Raw genomic sequence first — 24478 nt, 5'->3', positions numbered from 1 at the left:
TGTGTGTGTGTGTGTGTGTGTGTGAGAGAGAGAGAGAGAGAGAGAGAGACGGATCGGTGGATGTGATGTGACGTCATCCTCCGACCCGCGCCGCTCTCCGTAGTCACGTGGTCGAACCCGGAAGTGGAGCAAACACGAGGAGCGGCGCAGCACAATCGGTCTCGAAGGTTCAGCGCTTACCTGTGCTTACCTGTGTGAGAGGCTTTGACGTCATGGCGGAGCCGGCGTGTGTACCTGGGCAGTTTGATGACGCGGAGGAGGACAGGTGAGTTCGTTCGTTTGTTTTGATGCTGCGGTGTAAACAGTGAGGCTGTACCTGGCTAAATCACCATGGTAACAGGTCACCTGAGGCCTGCACTCCATAGCAGGATTCAGTCTTGTCCAGGTAACCTCAGGTGTAACCTGGGTTTCTGTGCTGTGAAGCAGCAGCTGATGCTTTCATGTGTGAGCTTTTCTGTCATGTTTACTGACGTCACCTTACACACACACACACACACACACACACACACACTCTCAGTGTAAGTCTCCATGGCCGTGCTGTCGGTGTTTCAGTCCCATACACAAACCAGCCTCTCGCCATCAGGGCTTCTTGTTTCAGGTCAGGTAAAATTCAGCTCATCATATTTACTACATAAATACAATCAGCAGGCTTCAGGCCACAAGAACAGAACCACGACTTTAACCCACAGAGGAGCTCTGATAGCTCCACAGAGGGGACCAGTTCACAGCTCAGGCCTCTGCCCTCCTGACCATCGGGGCACCAGGGCTGCCTCCTCCCTTATCATTACATCTTGTTTGCTGTATGAGTAACTTTCACAGAGATTTCAGCAGCTCTGACTGTGTTTTTGTTGTTTGTTCTTTTGTTTTTTTGTTCTGCAGTGTCAGGTCAGTGGAGCTGACTCGCATCAGTGATGCACTGCCTTCATCAGAGCAGCAGGATTTCAGTGAGGAGGAGGATGTGGATGATGAGGATGAGTGGGCCTGGAGCTCAGCAGCAGATCTGGCCAAAAGATACAACCAGGCAGCGGGTGGCTTGCAGGTGAGACAGGAAGTGAGTAGAGGTCAAAGAACCAACAGAGTCTTCCAGGTCTAAAAGATGGAAGGATGGATGATGTATGTGTTGAACACCTGATTATGCAACAGAGGAGCTAACAGAGGGACTAACAGAGGAGCTAACAGAGGGACTAACAGAGGAGCTTACAGAGGGACTAACAGAGGAGCTTACAGAGGGACTAACAGAGGAGCTTACAGAGGGACTAACAGAGGAGCTAACCGAGGGGCTAACAGAGGAGCTTACAGAGGGACTAACAGAGGAGGTAACAGAGGAGCCAACAGAGGGGCTAACAGAGGAGATAACAGGGGGGCTAACAGAGGAGCTAACAGAGGAGATAACAGGGGGGCTAACAGAGGAGCTAACAGAGGAGGTAACACAGAGACTAACAGAGGAGGTAACAGAAGGGCTAACGGAGGAGATGAGTAGTTCTTTGAGGACTATTTCTGTGGAAAGCTAACTGAACCTTGTGCTACATTAACATAATTATAAAATGATAGATAGATGGGAATACAAACTTTAGTCTATCTTTGTTTATTCTAATTGTTCTCAGCTTGAATCAGAATAAAAAGCATAGAAATAAAAACAAGTCTCTATTTCCTGTTGCCTCCATTGTAGAGGGTGACTTTGTCTCCAAACAGGAACGTGTACAGTCAGAGGTTAACGTGGATTCAGCAGGTGGAGGAACCTTTAAATCAGCTGTAATGTCTCAGTGTGGGGAAAAGACTCAGTCATTTCCACTGAGAGCTCCAGTAGAGTTTCTTAGTGTGCAGGCTGTGATCAGCTGACCTGCTGCTCTCTGTGGATGTACACACCTGGATTCATCCAGATGTGAGCAGATGTAAAACTCATATTCTTGAGTCATATTTCTTTCCATTTTAATTCATTACTTAAACATTCAATTAATTATTTAATGGGCTATTTAATTGTTTTTGGTACTCCTGGCCCTCCATACACTTGCTGTAAGCTAACTGTGAGCATGAACCCACAGCCACTGTGCAGCAGTCACAGACTCTACTGTAAACCAATCACAGTGCAGCAAACTCACCTGTTCATCCTGCAGAGGATTCTCATGCAGCCTTTAAATAACACAGTCAGTCTGCCTCAGTTTGATTAGCAGTAGGTTTATGAACAAACACAATGTGACAGATTTAAAACCATGAGGACTTCCATGTGAGCTTTAAATGAGCGTCCTTCCTTTAACTCTAAGCTGTCTTCTTCCTCTCCTGTCCTTCCTTCTTATCTGTCTCCATCTCTGAGTGAACTTAGCTCTCTGTCTTTCTCTCTGTCAAATACAGCAGCTGAACCTTTAGCTGCAACACACTGAGACAAACTGCACAGTTTGTGTTTGCTGATGTTTGTTGAGCTGATAAGTGTCAGCTAATAGAAATGAGCTGACAGCATTGCTCCTCTTCTGTAGTGCTAGCTTGATGCCGAAGAGTGTGTGTGTGAGAGAGAGACGTTATAAACTGAGTCATTTTTGTGCACAGAGTCTCCGTCTGCAGTCCAACAGACAGAATCCGTCCAAGAAGCTGCCATCATCAACACCATCTGACAAAGCTTTGAGGAAATATGAACACAAGATCAACCTGGGTACCCCCCACACACACACACACACACACAGCTTTTTAGTTTCGTGAAGCTCTTAAACGACATCGATGTGACGTTTCATCCGCCTTTCAGAACGACCTGTCTGCTTATAGCTGATTGCCAGTATTGATCATATTGATCATATTGATTGATCACCTGCACCCAACGGCCTGCTATAAGCCGCTGTGGAGGTCTGGAGCCATTGAAGCATCCTCCAGTCTGCGTCTCTGGTCCAACGTTGGTGTAGGCTTTTTAGTTATGATCAGGAATCGATTGCAGTGATTGATCGTCTTTGTTTTCTGGCAGACAAACTGAACTACGCAGACTCGGTGATTAATAAAGTGACGACGATGCAGAAACAGAGGGAAGCCGACACGTGAGTCTGAGAGCAGCTGATGATGCTGACATCAGCCGGGGTGTTCCTGCTGTGACTCACATCCTGATTGGCTTCTCTCCACAGGTACAGAGTGAAGGACAAATCAGATCGAGCCACAGTAGAACAGGTGAGTTCCTGTAGCGGCTCTGGCCTACAATCTAGAGCACCTTAAGGCGACTGTTGTTGTGATGTGACGCTTCCACTTTTACTGAGTTCTTTAGGAAAGAACTGCCAGGAGGTTAAAGATAATAAGGTGAAGATCAATAAGCAGCTGATGCTTTCTTCTTCTGCAGGTGTTAGACCCTCGAACTCGAATGATTCTCTTTAAGATGCTGAGTCGAGGAATTATCTCCGAGATCAACGGCTGCATCAGCACCGGGAAGGAGGTCAGACCATTCAGTAATCGCTCGATCAATACGCTGAATGGTTACACGTGCGCTGATCAATACTCGTCCCTCTCAGGCAAACGTTTATCACGCCAGCACAGCAGCTGGGGACAGCAGAGCCATCAAGATCTACAAGACGTCCATCCTGCTGTTCAAAGACCGCGACAAGTACGTCAGCGGGGAGTTCAGGTGAGTCCGGCACCACAGAAGAACAGCGCTCAGGTACACCGCGAGCACTTCCTGTTGGCTCCAGGTACAGCAGGAGGCTCCTTCAGGAACAGTTTGTCCTGTTGTTCTGCAGGTTCCGTCATGGGTACTGTAAAGGAAACCCCCGGAAGATGGTGAGAACATGGGCAGAGAAGGAGATGAGGAACCTCATCAGGTCAGAACCTTTGTAACCACACCCAGAACCAAACAGAACTGGTTCTGACTGGTAGAACCCAGTAAAGCCTGTGTTGAGCTTTAGAGTCCATTAGAGATGTTCTTACTGATAACATGGACCCGCTCTGATTGTATAACCTGTTAAAAACATGGAACCTGTGCCATTGTCAGAACTTGTTCTGATTGCTAGAACCTGGTAGAACTCGCGGGTTTGTGTGTGTTTCAGGCTACAGACGGCGGGAATCCCGAGCCCAGAACCTCTCCTCCTCAGAAGCCATGTTCTGCTGATGGGGTTCATTGGAAAAGACAACGTGTAAGCATCGGTCCGATTAATAATCAATCACATCAGCAGAGTCTTACACTGACTTTAAGGTGATTTTACAGTTTAACAGTTTTCAGTTCTAACTGCTGTCTTCAGCTCAGCAAACTAACCTGAACTTTGATAAGGCTGCAGAAACCTGCAGTCACCTGACTCTGGAAACTCACCTGGATGATAATGAAAGGTTTCTGACAACGCTGCGTCCAGATGAACACAATCAGTTTTTTAGGACTTACCTGGATGATTGAACATGCATCAAGACATGTTCACATTGGTAAGGACTGCCTAAAGCTACTGTGCACGTGTGAGCAAACACCATATAAGATGGCTGATTGCAGGTGCTGCCTGAGATTCAGCCTCAGATGAAACAGGAATCCACATACAAGGGTCAGTTCTACAGGCAGAAACATGGGTGTGCCATGGGTTCCCCAGTTTCACCCATCATGGCCAATTTGTACATGGAAGAAGTGGAAAAGAGGGCGTTGCTATCCTACCCTGGAACACCACCAAGTCATTGGTTCAGGTATGTGGATGACACCTGGGTGAAAATCAAATCTCAGGACGTACTACATTTCACGGATCACATTAACTCGGTGGACCGACACATCAAATTCAGCAGGGAGGATATGAAAAGTGGCAGGTTAGCCTTCTTAGACTGTGAGATTTCCATCAGTAATGGGGGACATCTAAAAGCTGACATGTACCGTAAACCCACGATACGGATAAGTATTTAAGGTTTGACTCTCATCATCCACTGGAGCACAAACTGGGTGTCATCAGGACGCTACAACACAAAGCGAACACCATCCCCACTGACACAGTGGCCAGGGAGGCAGAAGGACATCACATCAAGAAGGCCCTGAGTAAATGTGGTTATCCCAGCTGGACTTTTGTCAAAGCTGGGAAGGCACCTAAAGAAAGCTCCAGTTGATCCAGGAGAGAAGGACAACTGCTGCCTAAGTGGAAACCCTCAGTGATCCTGTACCTGTCAGGAGTATCGGAACAGCTGAGACACATTTTCTCTAAACGCCGGGTCTCTGTGGCTTTTAAACCCCAAAACACGCTGCGATCGAGTCCCCCGACACAAACAGAGTAATGTACTGTACGCCGGGGGTCGCCAACCTTTCTGATGATGAGTGCCATCTAAAATTTCCTCAGAAGTCAAAGTGCCACATCAACCATTGCATTAGCAGTAAATGTGTGCGAATGTGTGTGTGAATGGGTGGATGACTGAATGTGTAAAGTGCTTTGGGGTCCTTAGGGACTAGTAAAGCACTATACAAATACAGGCCATTTGTCATTTACCATGTAATAATGCTCTATATCAACAGTTACACACTAGAACAGTTTTATAGAACTGTATTTGTTCACAGATGTTGGCAGATCACCTATTTGAAAACAACAAACACTTTTTCTCCATAACAAGAACACCAGCACCAGGAACTGCGCAAATGCAAATGCTATTTATGGTCTCCTCACAACAATGATAAGAGAAAATAAAGTGGACCAATATGGCATGGTTGTTAATACAAGGATGTTAATGTGATCTCTGGTCTCCCACTCAGAGACACAGGTGTCCGAGTGTCCAGCAGTCAGACCTGAGGACTCTGCGTGTGAGAGAAAAAACTGCCAGCTAGCAGCATCCCTCTCACCGGTAGGCTAAGTGATTTTTCGCCAATTACAAGCTGAATCTAGTAGTCGGGGTTGTTAGCTAAGATACCGTCATTAAGAAGCAGCACAACTTATGTGTCTACACGAACTAATTTGCGATGTGCACTGGTGGCCCGGCCATTTATTTTTTTAATGCACCTTCTCAGATGAATTCACTGCATGTCGTGGCATCAGTTAACCCTTCGCATGCCAGCTGTGGCAGGAGTCCCCCGGGTTGCCGACCCCTGGTGTACGCTGTTAAGTGCCAGGAGGATTGCCAGCATACATCAGGGAAACCAAACAACCTCTGGCTACAACACATGAGAGCTACCTCATCAGGCCAGGACTCTGCAATCTATTTAGACCTACAGGCCAGTGGACACTCTTTCAATGATGAGGATGTACACATCCTGGACAGGGAGGAACACTGGTTTGAGGGCGGAGTCAAGGAGGCCATTTACGTGAAAAGGGAAAGACCGTCTCTGAATCGAGGAGGGGGCCTAAGGGTACATCTGTCACCATCTTACAACGCTGTGATTGCAGCCATTCCACAGCTCTCTGTGAATGGGACTCATGGCCATTGATCAATGATCATGACAATCTGCATATTAATGATCGAGGAACTGACCTAAGTTGATTCAGTGGGCAGGTTTAGGTCATTGTGTAAATGTGCTGTTGTAAACCTGCAGTGAGCTGACACTGAAGGAGTCGCCTGATGAAACGTTTCTTCCACTGTGGACGCTACGTCCACTGAATTATACGAATTTACATTTATTTCAACCAACACTAACTCCTAACCAGTCCCTTGCTCCAGTATTGATCGTTGTCTCCTGCGTTGATCGCTGTCTCCTGCGTTGATCGTTTTCCTGCGTTGATCGCTGTCTCCAGTGTTGATCGCTGTCTCCTGCGTTGATTGTTTTCCTGCGTTGATCGTTTTCCTGCGTTGATCGCTGTCTCCAGTGTTGATCGCTGTCTCCTGCGTCGATTGTTTTCCTGCGTTGATCGCTGTCTCCTGCGTTGATTGTTTTCCTGCGTTGATCGTTTTCCTGCGTTGATCGCTGTCTCCTGCGTTGATCGTTTTCCCGCGTTGATCGTTTTCCTGCGTTGATTGCTGTCTCCTGCGTTGATCGTTTTCCTGCGTTGATCGCTGTCTCCTGCGTTGATTGCTTTCCTGCGTTGATCGCTGTCTCCAGTGTTGATCGCTGTCTCCTGCGTTGATCGTTTTCCTACGATGATCGCTGTCTCCAGCGTTGATCGCTGTCTCCTGCGTTGATCGCTGTCTCCTGCGTTGATCGTTTTCCTGCGTTGATCGCTGTCTCCAGTGTTGATCGCTTTCCTGCGTTGATCGCTGTCTCCAGTGTTGATCGCTTTCCTGCATTGATCCCTGTCTCCTGCGTTGATCGTTTTCCTGCGTTGATCGTTTTCTCCTGCGTTGATCGCTGTCTCCTGCGTTGATCGTTTTCCTGCGTTGATCGCTGTCTCCTGCGTTGATCGTTTTCCTGCGTTGATCGCTGTCTCCAGCGCTGATCGCTTTCCCGCGTTGATCGCTGTCTCCTGCGTTGATCGTTTTCCTGCGTTGATCGCTGTCTCCAGCGTTGATCGTTTTCCTGCGTTGATCGCTGTCTCCTGCGTTGATCGTTTTCCTGCGTTGATCGCTGTCTCCTGCGTTGATCGTTTTCCTGCGTTGATCGCTGTCTCCTGCGTTGATCGTTTTCCTGCGTTGATCGTTGTCTCCTGCGTTGATCGTTTTCCTGAGTTGATCGCTGTCTCCAGCGTTGATCGTTTTCCTGCGTTGATCGCTGTCTCCAGCGTTGATCGTTTTCCTGCGTTGATCGCTGTCTCCTGCGTTGATCGTTTTCCTGCGTTGATCGCTGTCTCCAGCGTTGATCGTTTTCCCACGATGATCGCTTTCCGCGCGTTTATTGCTGTCTCCCCGCGTTGATCGCTGTCTCCCCGCGTTGATCGCTTTTCCCACGATGATCGCTGTCTCCCGCGTTGATCGCTTTCCGCGCTGATCGCTGTCTCCAGCGTTGATCGCTTTCCCACGATGATCGCTGTCTCCAGCGCTGATCGCTGTCTCCCGCGTTGATCGCTTTCCCGCGTTGATCGCTGTCTCCAGCGCTGATCGTTTTCCCGATGATCGCTGTCTCTCCAGCGTTGATCGCTGTCTCCAGCGCTGATCGCTGTCTCCCGCGTTGATCGCTTTCCGCGTTGATCGCTGTCTCCAGCGTTGATCGCTGTCTCCAGTGTTGATCGCTTTCCTGCATTGATCCCCGTCTCCCGCGCTGATCGCTTTTCCCGCGTTGATCGCTTTCTCCCGCGCTGATCGCTGTCTCCCGCGTTGATCGTTTTCCGCGCTGATCGCTGTCTCGCGTTGATCGCTTTCCCGCGTTGATCGCTGTCTCCGCGTTGATCGCTTTCCCGCGTTGATCGCTGTCTCCTGCGTTGATCGTTTTCCTGCGTTGATCGCTGTCTCCTGCGTTGATCGTTTTCCCGCGTTGATCGCTGTCTCCCGCGCTGATCGCTTTCCCGCGTTGATCGCTGTCTCCCGCGCTGATCGTTTTCCTGAGTTGATCGCTGTCTCCAGCGCTGATCATTTTCCCGCGATGATCGCTGTCTCCAGCGTTGATCGCTGTTTCCTGCGTTGATCGCTGTCTCCAGCGTTGATCGTTTTCCTGCGTTGATCGCTGTCTCCAGCGTTGATCGTTTTCCTACGATGATCGCTTTCCTGCGTTTATTGCTGTCTCCTGCGTTGATCGCTGTCTCCTGCGTTGATCGTTTTCCCACGATGATCGCTGTCTCCTGCGTTGATCGTTTTTCCGCGTTGATCGCTGTCTCCAGCGTTGATCGTTTTCCACGATGATCGCTGTCTCCAGCGCTGATCGCTGTCTCCGCGTTGATCGTTTTCCCGCGTTGATCGCTGTCTCCAGCGTTGATCGCACGTGATCGCTGTGTTGATCGCTGTCTCCAGCGCTGATCGCTGTCTCCCGCGTTGATCGTTTTCCCGCGTTGATCGCTGTCTCCAGCGTTGATCGCTGTCTCCAGCGTTGATCGTTTTCCCACGATGATCGCTGTCTCCAGCGTTGATCGCTGTCTCCTGCGTTGATCGTTTTCCTGCGTTGATCGCTGTCTCCTGCGTTGATCGTTTTCCTGCGTTGATCGCTGTCTCCAGCGTTGATCGTTTTCCCACGATGATCGCTGTCTCCAGCGTTGATCGCTGTCTCCTGCGTTGATCGTTTTCCTGCGTTGATCGCTGTCTCCTGCCTGATCGCTGTCTCCAGCGTTGATCGTTTCCAGCGATGATCGCTGTCTCCAGCGTTGATCGCTGTCTCCCGCGCTGATCGCTGTCTCCAGCGTTGATCGCTTTCCCACGATGATCGCTGTCTCCAGCGCTGATCGCTGTCTCCCGCGCTGATCGCTTTTCCGCGTTGATCGCTGTCTCCAGCGTTGATCGATCCACGATGATCGCTTTCGCGCTTATTGCTGTCTCCCGCGTTGATCGCCGTCTCCGCGTTGATCGCTTTTCCGCGCTGATCGCTGTCTCCAGCGTTGATCGTTTTCCCACGATGATCGCTGTCTCCAGCGCTGATCGCTGTCTCCCGCGTTGATCGCTTTCGCTGATCGCTGTCTCCCGCGTTGATCCGCGTTGATCGCTGTCTCCAGCGCTGATCGCTTTTCCCCGATGATCGCTGTCTCCAGCGCTGATCGCTGTCTCCGCGTTGATCGCTGTCTCCAGCGTTGATCGCTGTCTCCCTCGATGATCGCTGTCTCCAGCGTTGATCGCTGTCTCCTGCGTTGATCGTTTTCCTGCGTTGATCGCTGTCTCCAGCGTTGATCGCTGTCTCCTGCGTTGATCGTTTTCCTACGATGATCGCTGTCTCCTGCGTTGATCGCTGTCTCCTGCGTTGATCGTTTTCCTACGATGATCGCTGTCTCCAGCGTTGATCGTTTTCCCACGATGATCGCTGTCTCCAGCGTTGATCGCTGTCTCCTGCGTTGATCGCTGTCTCCTGCGTTGATCGCTGTCTCCAGCGATGATCGCTGTCTCCTCGTTGATCGCTGTCTCCAGCGTTGATCGTTTTCCACGATGATCGCTGTCTCCAGCGTTGATCGCTTTTCCAGCGATGATCGCTGTTCCAGCGTTGATCGCTGTCTCCCGCGTTGATCGCTTTCCTGCGTTGATCGCTGTCTCCTGCGTTGATCGTTTTCCTGCGTTGATCGCTGTCTCCAGCGTTGATCGTTTTCCTACGATGATCGCTGTCTCCAGCGTTGATCGCTGTCTCCAGCGTTGATCGCTGTCTCCAGCGTTGATCGTTTTCCTGCGTTGATCGCTGTCTCCTGCGTTGATCGCTGTCTCCAGCGTTGATCGTTTTCCTACGTTGATCGCTGTCTCCAGCGTTGATCGCTGTCTCCTGCGTTGATCGTTTTCCTGCGTTGATCGCTGTCTCCAGCGTTGATCGCTGTCTCCTGTATTGATCACTGTCTCCTTCATTGATCGGCCAGTCCAGCCCCTCTGCTGAAGAACACCTCACTTTCGGAGTCAAAGGCTCGGGAGCTCTACCTGCAGGTCATACAGAACATGAGGAAGATGTTTCAGGACGCTCGACTCGTCCACGCCGACCTCAGCGAGTTCAACATGCTGTGAGTTGACTCTTTCAAAGTAAACTTCCTGTGGACCCTTTGGTGTGTTTGATGTATTTCCGGCTGTCTGCAGGTATCACAGCGGAGACGCCTACATCATCGATGTGTCACAGTCGGTGGAGCACGATCATCCTCACGCCCTGGAGTTCCTGCGGAAGGACTGCAGCAACATCAATGGTGAGAGGGGCTTTTTTCACAATAACAGGTTGAAAGTGAAGAGTAGGTTCTTCTGAATATGTCGTGCTCTGGCCTCTGACTGCACTGTGTCTTCTTTCCCAGAGTTCTTTGTGAAGCATGGCGTGGCTGTGATGACGGTCAGGGAGCTCTTTGACTTCATCACTGACCCGTCCATCACCAGCCAGAACATCGACCAATACCTGGACAAGGTGCTAAAAGCTGCATCGGTCATGTTTTTAGAAGAACGTGCGGAACTTGTTTTATTGACACCTCCCCGTGCACTTCTCTCTGATTGTGCAGGCGATGGTGATTGCAGCTGAGAGGACGTCGGAGGAGCGATCGAGTCAGGATGGCGTGGACGAGGAGGTGACGCCTCACAGCTGCTTACACTGATGAGTTTGCCCTTTCTGAGCCAGTCTCACTTCTGACCTCTGACCCCTCAGGTGTTTAAGAAAGCCTACATCCCCCGTACTCTGACTGAGGTGAGTCATTACGAGCGTGACGTTGACCTGATGAAGACGCAGGAGGAAGAGTCGGCCATCAGTGGACAGAATGACAATGTAAGAACCCGAAATCGATGATGCTGATGATCACGTTGATGATGATGATGATGATGATGATGAAGGTATTTTGCGTCTCTCAGGTTCTGTACCAGACGCTGACAGGGCTGAAGAAGGACCTCTCTGGAGTTCAGACGGTACGTCACTAGTCAGGCTGCCCTTAGCGTAGCGTAGCATGGGCGTGGAGTATTTTAGGAGGAAGGTCTCGTTCCGTGGCTACCGCCTTAAAACCCCTCTAGGCAGTTAAGCAGCTCCACAGAGAGGAGAACTGAGTGGGTCCAGATGCTGAAAGGGCCTAAACAGCTCAGGTGATCTCACCTGTCTGGTGTCTCCTCAGGTTCCCGCTCTTCTGGAGGACAACTGCTCCTCCTCACAGGAAGAGGAGGAAGAAGAGGAGGATGAAGAGGAGGAGGTGGAGGATGAAGAGGAGCAGCAGCAGAGTGAAGATGCTCCGATAGACAGAAAGGTGAAGCAGCAGCCGATTCTGGTGTTCAGGGTTTTTGTGTTTCTGCAGCTGGCTCTTCTGTTCAACAGAAGGAAGGTTGGCCTAGAATTAGCTAAGACAGCTGGGGTGAGTGCTAGTGTTTCACCGTCAGGTGCAGCTGACTGTGGGGTATGTCGACACCCTGCTGGGTGGGCGGGCGGTTTGCACACCCAAGATTGTGAAAGTGACAACTCGAGATTGAGACAACGTCCACCAAAAATGTCCAACGAGTTTGAAGCGACTTTGAATTCAAGGTCAGAGGCCAGTTTTCTGAAACTGGTGTGAACACAAGAAATCTGAAAGATGTCACCTGGGATTTTACAAATGATACCAGAGCTGAACGTACAAGCAGGCTAGGAGTGGTTGCACCGCCCACTGCCAGCAAGGTTAAACTACTGACAACCTGAAGGTCTGTGGTGCCTCCGTTTGTTAGAGAGAGGCTGAGCGTGTTTATGGGTCCAGCACTGATTAATGGCAGATGATGATCATTTTTTGCTGCAGGGCTTCGTTTAAACTGATAGCACTCCGTCATCGTCATGGAAACACGACTAAAAATAGACCTGCAGTAGAAGCGTGTCTATGAGCGGTGTGTGACATCATTAAGCCCACAAACACACAGCAGCAGCAGTGATGTCATAGTTTAATGAGTCTGTCTACACACGGTGAAGAGCAAAGAGGCGGAGCTTAAATGGCACTTAAATAAAATCAAAGGTTGTGTCTGAGAAGTGTGAAAGTCTTCTTGTATATGCTCCTCTTCAGTGTTATTTACTCCGACTGTGTTTACCTCCTGCATGTGGAGCTTTATTGCACATGTACAAACACAAGGCCAATTATTAGACGTAGTTATTCGGGCTGGAGGAGTAAATAACAAACACACATACAGCGCTATAAACAAACAGGAAGCACACAGCAGAAGAGCAGGTTGCTCCTCAGAAAACTTGGTTCAAACAGTCTTTCTGAGCACTGGGAACTGTCATGTTATTAATAACAAGATGGCTGCTGCCACAAGTCAGAGGTCAAAGTGTTGTGTTCCTGACATCACGTCTTGCCATGTTTCCTTTCAGGAGAGGAAGAAGATGGTGAAGGAGGCTCAGCGAGAGAAACGTCGAACCAAAGTACCCAAACACGTGAAGAAGAGGAAGGAGAAGGTGGCCAAGATGAAGAAGGGCAGATAATGAGTACTTCCTGCCTCAACCTCCACCTAACAGCCAATCACCAGTGAGTAGAGCTGAGAGCAGCTGCTGGTGAACTTTATGAACAAAAGAAACTTTATTCAGTTAATTTGTACAAATAAAGTTTTTTCCCATGATGGTGTCGTGTTTGCAAGAGTCATGTGACCAAACTGCTCGCAGTTTCTGCTCTGATTATTCATTGGTTGAAGCCCCACCCCCTTGCTGGGTTTGGTCTATAAATAAAGTCCTCCCCACCCTCTCCCTCTGACTCCTCCCCTTCTGCATTGATCGTCAGTCGTCAGTGGTGACAGCTGGATTTGCCATGGCAGTGGAAGATGAGTCATGTTCGGGAACATTGTTGGGAAAACTTAAGCCGCTGTGAGATGAGCTGGATCAGCCTGAATCTGTGATCCTGATTCACCTTGGAAACGCCCCTCCGTCCAGGTGAACTCGGACCCGGTTTGTGGATCCAAGTCGACCTGCTGAGGCCAATTAAGTTGATACTCAGGCGCTTTAAAATGTGTTCTGACATCATTTCATGACTGGATCTCAGTCTGCCATCACATGTGAGCATGAAATGTAATCAGATTACAATTAGGCTGTCTGCTTTTAAAACGTGAACTATATTTATGCCAGCTGTAGCAGAGCTTGTGCTTTAAACACAGTCATGTGACAGGGCTGTCAGCGTGTTTAGCCCCTCTCTTCAATGACGCCTCTTTATACCTGAAGGTAAAAAACCCCTTTCAGATAGGACTCAGAGGTCACTCCTACAGAAGTCCGTCCTGCAGCTGTCATAAACACTACACTACCCATAATCCTCGGTGAGAGTTCGCACTCTCAGGCTGTGTCCCAATTCAGGGTATGCACGCTTGAAGTACGCACACTACGCGTACTACTTACGGTGCGTACTACAAGTACGGGAAGTGCGGAAGTGAGAGGCTTGTGAAATGAGACGGTCTAGCCTTCGTCGCGCTGTTCAGGTTGCCTAGCAACCATGATACTAACCGTGAGAAATGTTTCATACAGCTTTGTTTGACAGAAATGAAGGAGAAAAAATGTTTTGTTGTTCATTCATTTTTGTCATGACATCACTTTGATTAGTTGAGACCACAGGACTGTAAAACATGATAGTTGGGCTTCATTTCTGTACTGAACAGTCATTTCAAGATTAGTTAGTAAATAACAATTAGCTAATGTTATTCATGAGACTAAAGTCAGTGTAAATATGATATGGCCAATATTATAGTTATTATATTAATCATTATTAGTTATTACAGCACTGAGTTTGAACTCTCAAATCAAATCATTTATTGTCACATCACATGTGCAGGTACAGCACATGTGAGTGAACTCCGTGTCAAATACTGAGCTTCAGTAAAGATTCAAGTTGCAGTTATTTATATTTCCTATCACCTTAAATCTTCACTCAAAGACAAGTATCTCTGACAGTGTATATACAGATGTATTATATATAAGAGACAAATATTGTTTGTTTAATATGTTGGCATTACTAAATTTGGCTCAATGCTTACATATATGTGTAAAAAGGAAAATGTACGAGCTGTGATAACTGTTGGTGATAGAATGAAGATCAGACTGATATATGAAATATTCCTTTATTGGGTGAGAAAATCAGACCATGTCATAACTGCTTTAAGTCATACAGAATAGATATCAGAGCCTTAAACAGGCTGACTTCTGCTAAATGGGTCAAACTGGGCAGAAAGTCTACAAACACATAACATCCTTATAGAATATGATGTAACACTATAGATCAACTTAGCTCAGAATATATAAAGCATATAAACAATTACAGCAATATGATGCAACAAACACAGCAGTGCTACTAATCCAAAATACTCAAAGCTTCATAGAACTGAAACAAACATTTATTTTTAGCTCCATTCTGCTGCTGATACATACTTTAGGTTTCTGAATATTAAACTTGTTGCTGCCTTTCATAGTGTGTAACTTGAAGGCCCTGAGTACTTTCTCCCACACTGAAAACACTGGGATGATAACATTATTTGAACATTACCTAATAAGACTGATTCAGGACAGACAATTAGTTATGTTAAACTTTCCTAGCAGTCCTTCACAAACAGGGAACAGTCTGTCTATTCTCTCCATCTGTCAGCTGCTGCTGGCTCTTCCTCCTCCTCTTCCTCACACACTGCTGAGTTTGTCCTGGTGGATCATCAGGGGTGCAAAGCCTCACAGATGATGTGCAGCAGTGGGTCCCTCAGTCTGTCCTCACTCTGGACACTTGCAGTTGTCACATGGAAATCAAATGTGTGATAAGCTGCAGGATTCAAACACAAGTGTAACTTATAAATACATGTTCATACTTTTATTCCACAATCAGAGAGAAAGAAACAGAGAGAGAGTGCAGGACAGACAGACAGGTGACAGTCTCAGGTGTACACACTGCTACAAAACAGCACAAGAGAAGGAGGATTTAGTGTTTGTGTTATTACGAGTGCTAAACAAGAAGAGTTCCCAGATGGTCCAGTGGACACATGTGTGACTCCTGTGATTAAAGCATCTTTCTTTCAGCTTAACGAGTGAACCGTCAGCTCGTTCAAACACACGTTAAAGTCCGTTTGGCTCGACACCACCGAACATAGCTGACATTAACAGTGCAGTGAATCCTGCTTGTGCCGTCATATTCAGGACTGCAAACCGAGCAGCATCACTGACTTTCAGCTTGTTGTGTTTGTGGATATATGACTGACTTTAATTATCCATAAAATCATCACATTCTCTGTAAGATTAAGGTCGACTATATATATATTTAGAAGTAGAGGCTTTAAAACCAAGTTACCGCTGAAAGTACAAACATCACTAATGTCACATAACTTTGCCGACATGTGACCAACAGTAATGTTTTAATGTTCTTAAACATTCGCACATAAATAAGTGACATCATATTCAGTACTTACTTTTGACAGTTCACTCTTCGGCCGCTCCCTTCTGCCGTATTTTGCGGCAAAATTATCCACACCCACCACCGCGCTATGGATTGTGGGATATATGGGCCCAGGAAGCGTGCACCGGACCACGCTTGATATTTGGGGAAATTGACGGCGCATTTGGAGTATGCATTTGAAGTACACTTTGAATTGGGACAGCCGTCGTCGCGTGGCGGTGACGTAATCGCACTTGAAATGCGTACTTCAAGCGTGCAGACCCTGAATTGGGACACAGCCTCAGGTAATTCTGCCTAAACAGTCTGAATGGCCCAGAGGAAGCCCTCTATAATTCTGCTGTTATGGCACCAGCCCTGAAGCACAGACATGAAGAGAAATGCACTCTCGGAGTCGTAGGCAGAACCTCCAGAGTCTGTTTGCGCCTGTTCCAGTGCCCCCAAGCTTCTCACACACATACACAGCATGCTGTACTCCGTGTTCCTGATACTGATTCTGAGCACGCTCACATGGAGTGTTAGTGGATGAGGTTGATATGAAGGGGAGGAGCCTGGTGCTCCTAGCAGAGCTTGCATTGGTCAGCTGTGCTGCAGGTGGTGGGAGGTGAGCTCTGATTGGCTGTTTGTATCATAAAAGAGGAATAAACTGAGATGTTTGCAGCAGTTTTCTTCTTCTTCATGTCACAGGTGTGAACACTGCTCCTGGGTTCTTCTCCTCCTGCTCGTCGTGTGTTTCAGTCTCTTCTTTCTTTCATCTTTTGATTTCTTCTTTTCTCTCTGGTTTCATTGCTTTCTCTCCTTCTCTTCGTGTCCTCAGTGTTGCTCCTCCTCCTCGCCAACACCGCCCACTCACCATGGCCGACTGGACTGACTGTCTGAACTTCGGCATCTCCGTTGCTAAACAGGCCAGTAAGGTAAGTGACACAGCAGCCAATCACAGCACAGCATTGAGGTCACAGGTCATGGTGTGGTGTTTTTAATTGTAACAGGTGCTTCAGGTGTGAATCCTGACTGAGCAGCCGTCCAATCGGCTACGGGTGATGCCACTGAGGTTCAGCGAGCGGTCAGGTTTCCTAGGGACATTCAGGAATGTCACGGAGCAGAGTTTACACACACACATGCACGAGCGCACAGACGTGCATGAGTGGACACATACACACGTGAAGCGCATGAAGAAGTGCGCGCGCACACACACAAACGTTTGTGTGCCATTACCTGCGTTTGTGCCACCAGGTGGTGCTGACGGCGTTCCAACAGGAGAAGGAAGTGAAACTCAAAAGCTCTCCGGCTGATCTGGTGACAGAAACGGACCAACGAGTTGAGATGATCATCTCGTCTGCCATCAGGAGCCAGTATCCTCAGCACAGGTTCTACTGAGTTTTACTGTCACAACTGTCTTTATTTTGTTTCATTGTGTCACAGTCGACTAATTAATCCAGCATGAACTCTGGGGAGTGACCTGTTACACAAACTGGATTCAGATTGGACGCCCAGGCTGTAAACTGTTTTAAAGTCTGCCTAGTGACAGCAGGCAGGAAGTTAGCAGGTAGATGATGTTTCACCTGTGACCTCAGGTTCATCGGGGAGGAGTCTGTGGCTGCAGGTGAGCGTGTAGAGCTGACTACAAAATATGACTATCCAGAGTTGGGACCAGGAAGCAGAGTTGCAGTCTTACACGCCTCTCTGCAGCTTCTCTCCTCCTGCTACCCCCCCAAAAACCCATCTCCATTGAGACTGTGTCAGCTCCCAAAAAGACAAAAAACAAACCAAAAACCAGCAATAAACAACTTAAACATAAAAAATCACAAAGAAAGAACAATACAGTATCCACATCTGAACCAAAGAGTAAAACAGTGAAATGTGGATTATTAAATATTAGGTCTCTCTCCTCCAAGTCTCTGTTAGTACATGACTTAATAATTGATCAACAAATCGATTTACTCTGCCTTACAGAAACCTGGTTGCAGCAGGATGAGTATGTTAGTTTAAATGAATCAACACCCCGAGTCATTCTAACTACCAGAAACCTCGAAGCACAGGCCGAGGGGCGGTGTGGCAGCAATTTTTCACACCAGCCTATTAATTAACGAACGACCAAGACAGACTTTTAATTCATTTGAAAGCCTGATGCTTAGCCTCGTCCACCCCAGCTGTAAAACTCAGAAACCAGTCTTACTTGTTATCATCTATCGTCCACCTGGGCCTTACACAGAGTTTCTCTCTGATTTCTCAGACTTTTATCTGATTTAGTGCTCAGCTCAGATAAAATAATTATTGTGGGTGATTTTAACATCCATGTAGATGCTAAAAATGACAGCCTCAACATCGCATTTAATCTGTTATTAGACTCAATTGGCTTCTCTCAAAATGTAAATGAACCCACCCACCACTTTAATCACACTCTAGATCTTGTTTTAACGTATGGCATAGAAACTGAACATGTAACAGTGTTTCCTGAAAACCCTCTGCTGTCTGATCATTTCCTGATAACATTTACATTTACAATAATTGATTACACAGCAGTGGAGAGTAGACTTTATCAAAGTAGATGTCTTTCTGAAAGTGCTGTAACTAAGTTTAAGAATATAATCCACCCACTGTTATCATCTTCAATGCCCTGTACCAACATAGAGCAGAGCAGCTATCTGAACGCTACTCCAACAGAGGTCGATTATCTTGTTAATAATTTTACCTCCTCACTATGTACGACTCTGGATACTGTAGCTCCTGTGAAAACTAAGGCCTCAAATCCAAAGTCCCTGACTCCGTGGTATAATTCTTCTTCTTCAAACACGTAGCCTAAAGCAGATAACTCGTAAGCTGGAGAGGAAATGGCGTGTCACAAATTTAGAGGATCATCATTTAGCCTGGAGAAATAGTTTGCTGCTTTATAAGAAAGCCCTCCACTAAAGCCAGAACATCTTACTATTCGTCACTGATTGAAGAAAATAAGAACAACCCCAGGTTTCTCTTCAGCACTGTAGCCAGGCTGACAAACAGTCAGAGCTCTACTGAGCCAACAATCCCTTTAACGTTAACTAGTAATGACTTCATGAACTTCTTCACAAATAAAATTTTTATCATTAGAGAAAAAATTACCAATAATCATCCCACAGATGTAATATTATCTACAGCTACTTTTAGTACCATCAATGTTAAGTTAGACTCTTTTCTCCAATTGATCTTTCTGAGTTAACTTCAATAATTAATTCCTCCAAACCATCAACGTGTTCTTTTAGACCCCATTCCTACAAAACTGCTCAAAGAAGTCCTGCCATTAATTAATGCTTCAATCTTAAATATGATCAACCTATCTCTAATAATCGGCTATGTACCACAGGCCTTCAAGGTGGCTGTAGTTAAACCTTTACTTAAAAAGCCATCTCTAGACCCAGCTGTCTTAGCTAATTATAGGCCAATTTCCAACCTTCCTTTCATATCAAAAATCCTTGAAAGAGTAGTTGTCAAACAGCTAACAGATCATCTGCAGAGGAATGGCTTATTTGAAGCGTTTCAGTCAGGTTTCAGAGCTCATCACAGCACAGAAACAGCTTTAGTGAAGGTTACAAATGATCTTCTTATGGCCTCTGACAGTGGACTCATCTCTGTGCTTGTCCTGCTAGACCTCAGTGCTGCATTCGATACTGTTGACCATAATATCCTATTAGAGCGATTAGAACATGCTGTAGGTATTACAGGTACTGCACTGCAGTGGTTTGTATCATATCTATCTAATAGACTCCAATTTGTTCAAGTAAATGGAGAGTCCTCTTCAGACACTAAGGTCAATTATGGTGTTCCACAGGGTTCAGTGCTAGGACCAATTCTATTTACATTATACATGCTTCCTTAGGCAACATCATTAGAAGACATAGCATAAATTTTCACTGCTATGCAGATGACACGCAATAGCTCTATCTATCCATGAAGCCAGGTAACACACACCAATTAGTTAAACTGCAGGAATGTCTTAAAGACATAAAGACCTGGATGGCCGCTAACTTTCTGCTTCTTAATTCAGATCAAACTGAGGTTATTGTACTCGGCCCTGAAAATATTAGAAATATGGTATCTAACCAGATTCTTACTCTGGATGGCATTACCTTGGCCTCCAGTAACACTGTGAGGAACCTTGAGTCATTTTTGACCAGGACATGTCCTTCAACGCACATATTAAACAAATATGTAAGACTGCTTTCTTCCATTTTTTAACATCTCTAAAATTAGAAATATCCTGTCTCAGAGTGATGCTGAAAAACTAGTTCATGCATTTATTACTTCCAGGCTGGACTACTGTAATTCATTATTATCAGGATGTCCTAAAACTCGCTGAAAAGCCTTCAGCTGATCCAAAATGCTGCAGCAAGGGTCCTGACAGGGACTAGAAAGAAAGCATATTTCTCCTGTTTTGGCTTCCCTTCATTGGCTTCCTGTTAAATCCAGAATTGAATTCAAAATCCTGCTCCTCACATACAAGGTCTTAAATAATCAGGCCCCATCTTATCTTAATGACCTTGTAGTACCATATCACCCTATTAGAGCACTTAAGCTCTTGCACTGCAGGCTTACTTGTTGTTCCTAGAGTATTTAAAAATAGAATGGGAGGCAGAGCCTTCAGTTTTCAGGCCCCTCTTCTGTGGAACCAACTTCCAGTTTGGATTCGGGAGACAGACACTATCTCTACTTTCAAGATTAGGCTTAAAACTTTCCTTTTGCTAAAGCATATAGTTAGGGCTGGACCAGGTGACCCTGAATCCTCCCTTAGTTATGCTGCAACAGACGAGGCTGCCAGGATTACCATGATGCATTGAGTTTTTCCTTCCAGTCACCTTTCTCACTCACTATGTGCTAATAGACCTCTCTGCATCGAATCATATCTGTTATTAATCTCTGTCTCTCTTCCACAGCATGTCTTTCATCCTGTTTTCCTTCTTTCACCCCAACCGGTCGCAGCAGATGGCCCCGCCCTCCCTGAGCCTGGTTCTGCTGGAGGTTTCTTCCTGTTAAAGGGAGTTTTTCCTTCCACTGTCGCCAAAGTGCTTGCTCATAGGGGTCATATGATTGTTGGGTTTTCTCTGTATTTATTATTGTGCTATCTACTGTACAATATAAAAGCGCCTTGAGGCGACTTTTGTTGTGATTTGGCGCTATATAAATAAAATTGAATTGAATTGAATTGACTGATTGCCCCACCTGGATCATCGACCCCATTGATGGGACCGTGAACTTTGTCCACAGGTGAGTGGCTCCACCCACATTATGAACTCATACACATATGGTGTCCCCAGTTTAAAACCCCACAAAGGTTTGAGAACCTGAAAACATGAAGTCTTAGGACCGTCGTTGCCCTCGGAGAACGTGAGGTAACAGAGGTTAGAGCAGTGCTTCCTAAACTTTTTTTTTTTTTTTTGCTAGGCCCCCCTTTTGTTTTAGAAGAACCCCCCCTGCAGGTTTGCAGGTTTGCAGTTTGTTTTTATTGTAAACTGCAATAAATTAAAGGTAGCAATAAAATAAAGCGAAAAACAAACCATCTTTATGCTGTAATTATTTTCAAAAACCTGTCCATTATGCTAGCAGTGTCCAAGCATTCCCCCCGCAATGCACCCCCCACTTTGGGAAGTACTGCTGTAAGAGACCCTTTGCTGTCTCTCATCAGGTTCCCGTTTGTTGCCATCTCCATCGCCTTCACTGTCAACAAGCAGGTAGGCTGAGCCATCAGTCTCAGGGGTCGGGGGTCAGAGTGGTCCGACTGACTCGTGCTGTTGTTCTCAGACGGAGTTCGGGATCGTGTACAGCTGTGTTGATGACAAACTGTTCCATGCTCAGAGAGGAAGAGGAGCGTTCCTGAACGGAGAGCCGCTGCACGTCTCTGGACAGGAAGGTGACATCACACAGGACATCATGCTTGTGTGGCGTGCATTTAAGGTGGATCCAGCTTCATGCTGACCTTTGTCTCAATCAGATATCAGCCAGTGTGTGGTGGTGACAGAGATCGGGGCAGAGCGTGATGACCTCGCGTTGTCCACCGTGACATCCAACATCTTCAAACTGCTGAAGCTTCCTGTGCACGGGTAAGGCCCTGGCCCCCCTGGCCCTGCTTTTTGAACACGCTCAGTGTACCTGCAGTGAATCTGAGGTTTGAATCCTGATTTTGTTTCTTCTTAATTTCATTGGTGTACTGATTCAAACTTTATTTATACAGCACCTTTCTTCCAGCTCAGAGTGCTTCATTGATCACTGATGGGATCCATTACAGAGCAGCTCAAAGTGCAGGAATAGCTGAGAGGTCTGAGGTCGGTCTCAGGGTTGGTGTGGTGTTCAGGTCCGACCAACCTTCCAACCTCTGTGGGCTTCACACCCGAAGCTTTCCTAAAAGATGTGAAGGTCACATGACCTCTACATCTGTACTGATCATGCTCTCTGACCTGTTGGCACACCTGTACCTACCTACTTACCTCTTTGGTCTCTTCCAGGCTCGTTCAAAGCTCTTTCTGCGTTTTGAACTTTGACCTTTACGGGATGTCTCTTTAAATGTTGGCGACACTTTTTTTGCCGCGTTTGTGTTGACATGTTGCGTGTTTCAGAGTGCGTGCACTGGGCACAGCAGCGGTTGACATGTGTCAGGTGGCGACAGGCGGTGCCGACGCCTACTATCACATCGGGATGCACTGCTGGGACATCGCCGCCTCCGCCATCATTGTCCGGGAAGCTGGAGGAGTCATCATAGATACGGACGGTCTGTATCTGCCACATGTCATGATGTCACCTGTTTTAGGGGCGGGGCATTGTCTAATTGGTCAGTGTGTCCTCAGGCTCAGAGTTTGACATGATGTCCCGAACAGTCATCGCTGCCAGTTCCGCTGCCGTAGCCAGTCGCATCGCTCAGGTGATCCGGCCGTTCCCCTGTAGCCGTGACGATGATGACCAACATAGGTGTGTGTGTGTGGGGCGACAGGTGTGAACAGACTGTAAGTCAGCTGACAGGAAGTGTGCTGCTGGAGACAGTAACGTATTCTGTGATCAATGAACCAATAAAAATCTGCGCGCAAACATTCCTGTTCCTGATTGGTGAGCTCAAACCTTCTGAACACATGACTGATTTAGACTAAACAAGTGTCTCTCAGATAACCATGGTGATGTCAGACTTCATTGATCCTGCTGAGGCTGATCATTAGACGGAAGGCGGAGCTTAAGTTGGGGGGCGAAAGCCATCGGTAACAGGAAGTGTTTATTGAAAGTGTGTTTACCAAAATGATATGCCAGTGCTAAAATTAGCACAATTAAATCTCAGTGGAAAGCGCATCGCTGTGAGTCGCTGAGGGTAATTCTGCAGCATCATGTCGGAACACTTCATCCACATCAGGCAACGTTTTCCCTTCCCTGGGAATGTGATCCAGCTCTTCATATCCTGTAGGCCACAGAAACGTGAGGAGAGAACCCCGCTGTTATGCTGCTGTGTCTCCGCCTCCCCCTCGCCAGTTTAAACCCTGCTTCATCTATGAGGGTATATTCATGGGGCCAGTTCCAAACTCTCTAAAACAGACGCGCAGTAGTGTCCTGTAGGTGATACAGAGACTTCTGAGAGTCTTTACAGTAGATGCACTCCAGATTTATGTACATTACAATAATGTTTACAGTTCAGTAAAAGCAGCAGAGGCTGCAGCAACAGGACAGACATGGATTACAATAGCTGACAAAATATCAGTGATGATTGTTCTTGGTCTTCTTCGTTCCCCTCCTCTTCCTCCTGTGCCTTGCTGTCTGTCTACTGTAGATGCACCTGTGCACTCTGAACTGGCTCTTATCCTGATCACCTGTTGCTGTGGGTAACAAGCAAATATGCTTCATTCACGGATTGTTTCACATTTTAAGCAGAATGCCTGTAATCACCTTCATCACCACCAACATCATTGTTATCACCTCCACCAATCAGGCCTGAAAATGCTGAGCGATGCTAGGGAGAGCAAAGTTAACCTTCTTGATACTGGTTCAGAGTCGGTCATTAAAGTGGCAAACTATGTCTGACTTGGAGTGATATGGTCGATGATGGAACCTAGCTCTCTTCCACAGCACGTCCCCCTCCCTGAGCCTGGTTCTGCCGGAGGTTTCTTCCTGTTAAAAGGGAGTTTTTCCTTCCCACTGTCGCCAAAGTGCTTGCTCATAGGGGGTCATATGATTGTTGGGTTTTTCTCTGTATGTATTGTTGTAGGGTCGACCTTGCAATATAAAGCACCTACAGGTGACTGTTGTTGTGATTTGGCGCGAGAGGTGAAACGTCCTCAAGCAACTTAAAGAAGTCCAGACGCTTTTCTATCCAAGTCCCTTAGACTCTTTATCCAGAAAGGCTCCAAAGAGAATATTGATGTCAGTTGCAGCCTATGTTCTGATCATGCTGAAACATCTGTCCAGCTGTTCTGGCTGAGGCCCATCATTCAGTCCTTCTGCTGTCAAATTTGTAATCTGATTTTAAAACAAAGTGCTGAAGTCTTTCTTTTATTCTGGAAGGATGTTTGGCCTTACAGAAAACTGTACAGATCTACAAAAGAAGCCTGATAAAGTAAATATAACTGACCTGGTTATTATTATGGCCAAGTTTTATATACATAAGTGTACATTCAGAGGCACTAACCCTGCATTATGTCCTTTAAAGATGAATTCAAACAGGACATTCAGTGTGTTCAACCATCAGAAACCCTGAAAGCAATTAAAGCTGTAGAAGCCTGCATGAGGTTCAGCCTCTTTCTCTAGTCTGTTATCGCTCCCTA

At 46.9% G+C, this 24478-nt stretch overlaps 2 protein-coding genes across 4 annotated transcripts; both read left to right on the top strand.

The window, feature by feature from the left end:
- Positions 1–39: 39 nt before the first annotated feature.
- Positions 40–16621, top strand: riok1 (RIO kinase 1 (yeast)). 3 transcript variants are annotated; one of them, XM_039601804.1, is made up of 18 exons: positions 40–265; positions 880–1051; positions 2542–2644; positions 2948–3017; positions 3102–3144; positions 3311–3403; positions 3480–3592; positions 3705–3785; positions 4011–4097; positions 10257–10394; positions 10468–10571; positions 10674–10780; positions 10872–10937; positions 11015–11131; positions 11215–11268; positions 11469–11597; positions 12680–12833; positions 16531–16621. In XM_039601804.1, the coding sequence occupies exons 1-17, from the start codon at positions 213–215 to the stop codon at positions 12788–12790; spliced, it is 1641 nt and encodes a 546-aa protein (XP_039457738.1). In that variant the 5' UTR covers positions 40–212; the 3' UTR covers positions 12791–12833; positions 16531–16621. The 3 variants fall into 3 exon arrangements, with proteins under 3 accessions (XP_039457738.1, XP_039457737.1, XP_039457739.1); XM_039601803.1 differs by lacking the exon at positions 16531–16621 and having other exon boundaries at positions 12680–12924; XM_039601805.1 differs by lacking the exon at positions 16531–16621 and having other exon boundaries at positions 42–265; positions 880–1039; positions 12680–12924.
- LOC116323166 (inositol monophosphatase 1-like) lies at positions 16543–22765 on the top strand. The gene is made up of 9 exons (XM_039601807.1): positions 16543–16627; positions 16947–17080; positions 17288–17331; positions 20891–20951; positions 21370–21415; positions 21486–21594; positions 21676–21784; positions 22298–22449; positions 22526–22765. Exons 1-9 carry the CDS (start codon positions 16568–16570, stop codon positions 22672–22674), a joined length of 864 nt encoding a protein of 287 aa, XP_039457741.1. The 5' UTR covers positions 16543–16567; the 3' UTR covers positions 22675–22765.
- Positions 22766–24478: the final 1713 nt, after the last annotated feature.

This window comes from Oreochromis aureus, linkage group 18 (assembly GCF_013358895.1).
Source record: "Oreochromis aureus strain Israel breed Guangdong linkage group 18, ZZ_aureus, whole genome shotgun sequence".
In the NCBI taxonomy this organism is placed as follows: Eukaryota; Metazoa; Chordata; class Actinopteri; order Cichliformes; family Cichlidae; genus Oreochromis; species Oreochromis aureus.
This window is presented reverse-complemented; position numbering and strand designations above follow the sequence as displayed.